The sequence below is a fragment of the Peromyscus leucopus genome, chromosome X, assembly GCF_004664715.2.
Source record: "Peromyscus leucopus breed LL Stock chromosome X, UCI_PerLeu_2.1, whole genome shotgun sequence".
NCBI classification, from domain to species: Eukaryota; Metazoa; Chordata; class Mammalia; order Rodentia; family Cricetidae; genus Peromyscus; species Peromyscus leucopus.
The window spans coordinates 116,641,318-116,648,622 of NC_051083.1; the positions used below are offsets into that span (position 1 = coordinate 116,641,318).

Sequence of the window (7,305 nt, forward strand, 5' to 3'; positions counted from 1 at the left end):
CTACCAATGAATATACTTGTTACCTAAATAATAGAAAAGTTAACCTACAATAAACTTGTGCATAAACTCAGAAATAGGAACTAGAATACAGAGAGAGAGAGAGAGAGAGAGAGAGAGAGAGAGAGAGAGAGAGAGAGAGAGAGAGAGAGAGAGAGAGAGAGAGAACTGCTGGATATAATAACTAGGAATACACAAAGTAGTTATAATCCTTATTTTTCTAATTCATGTTATGGTCTGAGTTCTTTAATTATCTTTCTTTAGTTCTTTAGTTACCTTATTATCTTTCTCTGTTCTTCAAAAAACAACTCTCAGCAGCATTGATGTCTTAACAGGGTACTAACGACCCAAATTGTACTTCATCAGTCTAAGGCACTCAGCCTTTGTGGTGGGTTTCCTTCACTTTTATTGGCCATATATGGAAGGTAGAGAATCACCTAACATGGCCTCATCCTAATCATTGGTAGCAAATGTTACAGGCAGTGATAACTTAGGTTTCTGACCTGAAGAGTGCTATCATGGATTATCTGGATGGGCCTAGCCTAACCATAATGCTTCTTAAAAGTGGAAAACACAAACAGAAAAAGAACCAGCTGTTTCTTTGTGAAGAACTCAGCCCAACATTGCTGACTTTGAAGATTCAGAAATGAGGCTAAGTGCCAAAGACTGTGGGCAGCCTCAACAAGAGAGAACATGACTAATTCTGTCCTTAGAACATCAAAGATTGCAGCTTTGCTGACAACTTGGTTTCAGCCTGCTGATACCAACCCTGGACTCCTGATTTCTAAAATGATAGCATAATAAAATTTTGTGTTGTTTTAGGCTCTTGTGTTAACCTGTTATAAATCAAACAGAAAATACTTAAGGAACATGTTTTTGCCCCTGGGACTACCTGGGAATATGACCCATAAATTAGAGAAACTGTTTACATCTGTGATAAATAACCATTGAGTCACTGTTACATTTTTTGGTATTTTATTTGAAACAACACATAGGCAGTATACAAACTAAAAGTGAACTGAAAATTCCCTCTTCTCTCTTCCTTGTTCCTCCTTTAACTGCCCTATACTTGTAAGTGCTACATGCTAAAGAACATTTTCAGTATATAAACACCCCACCAAAACAATCCCTCAATCTCAAACGTAAAGATGTTAACCTTCTGTACCTCATAAAACAATTCTTTGCCCAGGTGTTATGATGGATGCCTTTAATCCCGGCACTTGGGAGGCAGAGGCAAGCAGGTCTCTGGGTTCAGGCCACCTAAGGCTACACTGTGAGACCCTGTCTTAAAAAAAAATAAACAAAAACAAAAACCCTCCTACACAAATTCCAACACCTTCACTCATGCTTTCCTGTTCTGAAGTCTATGTATGGACTCAGAATTAACTAGAGGCCAATAGACTGGAATTCAGAAGCCCAACTCTTGGGAGTTTCAGTCTCTACATGAACTCCCAACATTATCCTCAACTGTCTCAGTATCAGAGAAATTGAACAATTCCTCATTCTGTCTGTAACAGCTTTATCTCTGAAAGCAATTCAATCTAAAAGACTCCTACCCACACATTTCAGCAAATTTCAGGCCTCATTTAGACTTCCTACTAGGTTCTACACTACCCAAAGGAAGAGGCCTTTAAATCTGGTTTCCCCTTAAGGGCATTGTCTAGGTCTGGAGAGATGGCTCATCAGTTAAGAGCACTGGATGTGCATCCACAAGTCCTGAGTTCAATTCCCAGCACCTACATGGTGGCTCACAACCAAAATAGTGAGATTCCATGCCCTCTTCTGATACGTGGACACACATGAAGATAGAGCACTCATATACATAAACAAAAGGGCATTATCTAACTTCCCTAGTAGCACTAAATTTGAATTCACTCCATTAAAGGCCACTAGAAATAACACTAGCAAAGCCAGACATGGTGGCCTATGCCTTTAATCTTAGCACTTGGGAAGCATAAGCAAGTACATCTCTGAATTCAAAAAAAGAAAAAAGGGGAAAAAAACTCTCAATAAAACAGATTTAATACCACTATACTGAAACTACCCCCATATACTAGTGGTAAATGCATACTGGCAAAGGTAGGACTGAAAACCCATTTTTCTGTGTATGCAATAAAACATACTATACAATCAAGTCATTTACTCCAATACAAGTATAAGGAGTTATACTCATTGCTTCAAAGGCAAGAGAAGACATTGCAGAGAACACATACTTAGCATTAGAAGTATTAAGTCTGATTACTGAGTTTACAGACTACCACACCCTAGAATGCATGTGGCTTTCCCTACACTGCAAATTATCTCGAGACATTTTTTTTCATGTTTATCAAAGCTTGCTACTTAAGTAAGATTTTTCAGGTCTTACAAGTCCACTTTAAAGCAGGTATTGTGTATTAATTCAAGGAACAGAATACCATGCTAAAAAGATGAAAAAAGAAATCCATAATTCCTCTTCTAACGTCCAAAACTGTTCAGTTTTGCAGCTCAAGACCTGGTGAAGAAAACTCCTTTGATGTGACTCAATATGCCCTTCTGGGAAGATCAAAATGGTGAAGTAGGCTCAGATCACCAAAATCCAGCAGGTTACTTGCCAGCTGACAAATAGAAAAACATGCCAATTCCTTGAGCACAAATGAACTCCCCCATCCTCAAGATCAAAGTCTGAGAATATCCAGCACCTTTGCCACTAAGGAAAAGGGGGGCTTCAGTGGCTAATGTGAAGACTTGTTTGATGTCCATTATCATCTACACATGTCCATGAGAATTCAAAAGTTTATCAGCCACATTTAATGCTTATTGCCAGGATTTAGTTGAATACAGTTGGCATGACCCAGTACAGAACCAAATCAATGACTAGCAAGAGTATTTCTGTGTTTTCATAGGAAAAACACATATAAAAGAAATAAAAAGGCTATAAAAACTTTCTATGTAACAAGCAACTCAAATATGTAACATAACAGCAAAAATTCTACATACAAAAGCAGTGATCCTAAAGCTAATTGAACATTAGAATCTCCATTGGATTGCTGCCCTCTGTCCTAAATTTGGGGATTAGTAGGTCTGCAGAAGAGTCCACATATCCCATGATGTCATGTCTGCATGGTGGTACTGATCGGGTCACACTCTTAAAACAATGCATCAGAATATAAAAGGTAGAGGTCGTGGCCTTGCTCCTGGTGGGCAAAGGAGGAGTCTAGGCTTCCATTAGGGTCCCAATGTGCTTGCAGGTCCATGCTCAGACTTTCTGGGGACAGAAGCCAGAGCAGCATCTTTGAGGCAAATGAGAAAAGGAATCCATTGTGAAGGAATCCAGCTTTCAGAAAATATAACTGACCAGATGATGGAATCCTCTCCCTCTGGCTCAAAATCTCAGTATTGTGAATGGTGCGTCTGTTTCTGATGAAGAGTTGAAAAGAGTAGCTGAAGACATGGCACGAGAGCCAAGGAAACCAGATGCCTTAAGGAAGCCAGGGATAGAGAACTAGAAAGGGCTGCAGACACCAAGCAGTTTATCCAGAGCTATCCAACTTCTGTGGACATCAAATGTTCTCTTCTCCCTTTATTCCGGGCTCCACCATTTAGTGATCTCCACTGTAAGAAAGCTGGCAGGGGAGAGGGACACTAAACCATTCCAATGGAGAGACAGCAAGATAAAGCACCAGGCTGGGGTAACAGTGCTAGGTCGACTCGCCTGAACTGGTGGCTGTATGGATATGAGCTTTATTCCTCTGATTATGTAAGAGCTTTTTCATTATACCTTATTATGGTGATCATGCAAGAAGGAAGACCAAGATGAGAGAAAATGTACCTCTTTTACTGGAATAATGTTTATGATTCCAAGTAGAATTAGGCCTTTTTATCAATATAAAGGCAAACTCGGGTTATGCAACTTCCGTAGTGAATATTGAAAACTTCACTATCAATAATAAAATCTATTTTCTGACAAAAAATATACAAGAGACATAGTTCCAGTTCCAGTCTTGTATGAGAAGAACACTCATTAGTGTCAGCTGTAACTATGGGATTGACTCCGTCAGTTAGAAAGGTGATTTCTCTGTAGATATTTGTTGAGATAATGGTCCTTGGCTAATTATCTGTCCTTCTTGATCCAGTTTGAGTGAGGCATTCAGGTAGGTATATGCTGTGAGACATATATCCCTTTTATTACTACTGTGACGTGTTGCGAGACTGAGTTTCCCTTGACAAAAGCTCTTCAAAGATCTCATTTTGCATGTAGAAGAAGACATACCCAGTGGAAAGCCTAGCCTTAAGCACAAAGTCCTCTTGTGTACTTGTCACCTGTGAATCGCTGTAAGTAAACCAAACCCGCTTCCTGAAGTCAAAGGTATCATTGATATAGTGGCCTCCATGGAGACTGCTCCCAATATGGCTGATAATATTCATGAGCCTGTAACCATTTACATCATTTCCAATAGGCTTTTGTGGGTCCACCTTGCCTGTAGGCTTTGTCTTCTTATCTAAACCATCTTTGTTTCCTGACTTCTTGCTGGAACCTCGTGAGCCCTGTGAATTCAGACTGCCATTCTGGGTATATGGCTCTGCAGGTTTTCTGAGGTTCTCTCTCTGTTCCAGGGACCTTGGTTTATGGCTTCGAGTAACTGCCTCCCGGAAAGTCTGTTTGTCACTTCTCTCTTTATAACATTTCTGGGCCTGTTTGTACTTTGGGGGTCTTTCTGTAATTTTGAGGGCATTATCTTTAGTACCCTTGCTGATGCTACCAGAATCTAACTTACTAAATTTACGTGCTTTCTCGTGATTCTTGAGTTTTTCTGTCTCATTTGTCAATTCTGACCTAATTACATTTGCTGTGGCACCCTTTCCCTGATCTTCCTGCTGCACTTTTCCATTCAATACTTTAGAGTCTCTCTTTACATTTTGTGGTTCCGACTCCTTGGTTGATCTGACATTTGCAGTTGAGAAATCCATGAATTGTGAGGTCGTCATTGAAATAAATGACGATTTGAATATTTCAGAACCCAACTCATGAAGAGGTTTTAGTAAGTCAAGATCCTTAACATGTTCATTTTCGTTAAGGGGTGGAGGTGGTTTTGTGTTTTTGTTGCAATGACAGGACAGCTTTAAAAATTTGGAAATAACGATGTTCTGTTCATCTTTCTTCATTACCCATGACTCATTAAAGCTATAGCGCTTCAGATGAATAATAATAACCTTGGGAAGTCGGGAAAACTTGTGCAATGCAATAGATTTGTTGTGCATACACCTCTCACATCTATGCTCAAGTTCTTCTGCTTTAAAAAAAAGATCAAAACTGGACTGGATAGACAAGTTGTGGCCTTTCAATCCTTGAGGAATGTTGATGGAGAGGTAACTACTCGGTTCTTTCCTGATAACAGCCAGGCCACAACCTTTACAAAAAATAGATCTCAACAACTCAAATTCAAAATTATTAGCAACAGGACAAACAGGTACTTTGTTGGTGATAGCATGGTCAGCAAAAATCTGTGTAAGTAAATTATTTCCCCCAGATTCATTTTCAGATTGCCACAATATGGTTAACTTTTGTACAGTTTCCTTCAACTGAACTAAACAGAGACTTAAAAACTCATGAGCATCACTCTGCCTGTCTGCAGTGAATACCTCTCCAAATTGTGGGAGGGCTCTTGTAATCTTGATAAGTAACTTCTCCCTAGTTTTCATGCTGTAAATATCTTTCAAAACAAGCAGTTGCATCAAGGGCATGTTAAAATCATCTCTTGGAGGTTTGATCCATGGGAAACCCTGATTGAACAAATCATTAACAAACAGTGGAACTGAGCACAGAGACTGCAATACTACATTTATGTAACAGGTGTTTCCCACATTAGGCAGACCTTGGCATGCTTTCTCTGGATACAGTAAGAGTGTCTTCATATGCTCATGCCACTCTACGCCTTTCTCCAGACAGTGCGATCTTAACAGAAATGGCGAAAACAATTTTTTAATGAGATCATAAAGATCACAAACATCCAAATCAGGCTCCTCAAAATAATCGGCCTCAGATGAAAATCCTAATCCTAATTGACTCTGTCCTGCCTCTCTTAAATCCCTTCCTTTCCCTCTATCATCATGTACAGACACCACTGGCTCAATTTCCTTATTACTCTCCTCCAGGATGTTCCCTTTCCCTTTTCTATTCTTTTCCGAATCGGGTGAGGATCTTTTCCTCTTTACAAGTGGATTTTCTAATAACCCTCCATTATTAAATGTGGTTAATGAGGATGAAAACAAAGGCAACTCACAAAGCCCTGACGCTCCACTTTCTTCCCCCAATTGGAAGCATTTCCTGCTCGCTTCTGAACGAACTTTCAGTGGTAAAGAGTGTGTACTTTTGCTAGGACCATCAGCTCTCTCTTCATTACTTCTCCTGGACGTACGAAGATTTCTTTCATAGACTCTATCTAGGAATCTCTTCAGTTGTCTGGCATCTGTGGAGGTTAGTTTCTCAACAAACAAGAAATCGTTGTTTTTAAAAGTTAAATGTAAATAATTCTGGTCTTCGTCATAGGTTTTAAGGACCACACTTTTAATATTATTCTTTAGCTGCAAAGATTTAATCCTCCCAGTGACGAAATAAAGAAGGAGTTTAACTTCCCGTTTTCCTACTACTGTTTCAATGAATGCAGTTCTTGACTTAGACATTCCTGCCTTTGCACTCCACATTTGGACTTGAGCATGGATCAATACGGGATCCATATTTTTTTCCTTAGCAAATAAAATACACGTAGCTTGAATTACTAACAATCTTGTAGCTTTAATTTGCTTCTCAAGTTTACCTAAAGAGACAAAGAAATAGTATATTATTTTTTTATACACAATGACTATTTATAATGTTGGTTCTATACTAAAAGTTCTTTATGTTCTAGGTATCTAGCCCTTTAGTGATTAACCAATATCTTTAGAAAGAAATGAATATTTGTAAGAGAACAGTAAACTTGATTACCAATGCAAAACCATGATTTAAAAAAAAAATCCAACTCTTGAAAAAAACAACAACAAAAAAAAATCCAAGAAAAAGTTCTTTCAGTTATGAGAGAAATGTTTATATAAAACCCAAACTCCATTCTTCCATAATTCTTCCTTTTATTTTATTTTTTTTTTTTTTTTTTTTTTTTTTTTTTGGTTTTTCGAGACAGGGTTTCTCTGCGTAGCTTTGCGCTTTCCTGGAGCTCACTTGGTAGCCAGCTGGCTCGAACTTACAGAGATCCACCTGGCTCTGCCTCCCGAGTGCTGGGATTAAAGGCGTGCGCCACCACGCCCGGCTCTTTTATTTTATTTTACAATACCATT

The 7,305-nt window shown here is 38.9% G+C and overlaps 1 protein-coding gene across 1 annotated transcript; it reads right to left on the bottom strand.

The window, feature by feature from the left end:
* Positions 1-955: 955 nt before the first annotated feature.
* On the bottom strand, positions 956-6,779 carry Usp26 (ubiquitin specific peptidase 26). Its single transcript, XM_037199214.1, has one exon. The coding sequence runs from the start codon at positions 6,709-6,711 to the stop codon at positions 4,165-4,167; it is 2,547 nt and encodes an 848-aa protein (XP_037055109.1). The 5' UTR covers positions 6,712-6,779; the 3' UTR covers positions 956-4,164.
* Between the last annotated feature and the right edge of the window lie 526 nt (positions 6,780-7,305).

Coding starts and splice junctions, on each gene's coding strand:
- Usp26 (XM_037199214.1), bottom strand. CDS start 6,711: ATGGATCCCGTATTGATCCATGCTCAAGTCCAAATGTGGAGTGCAAAG.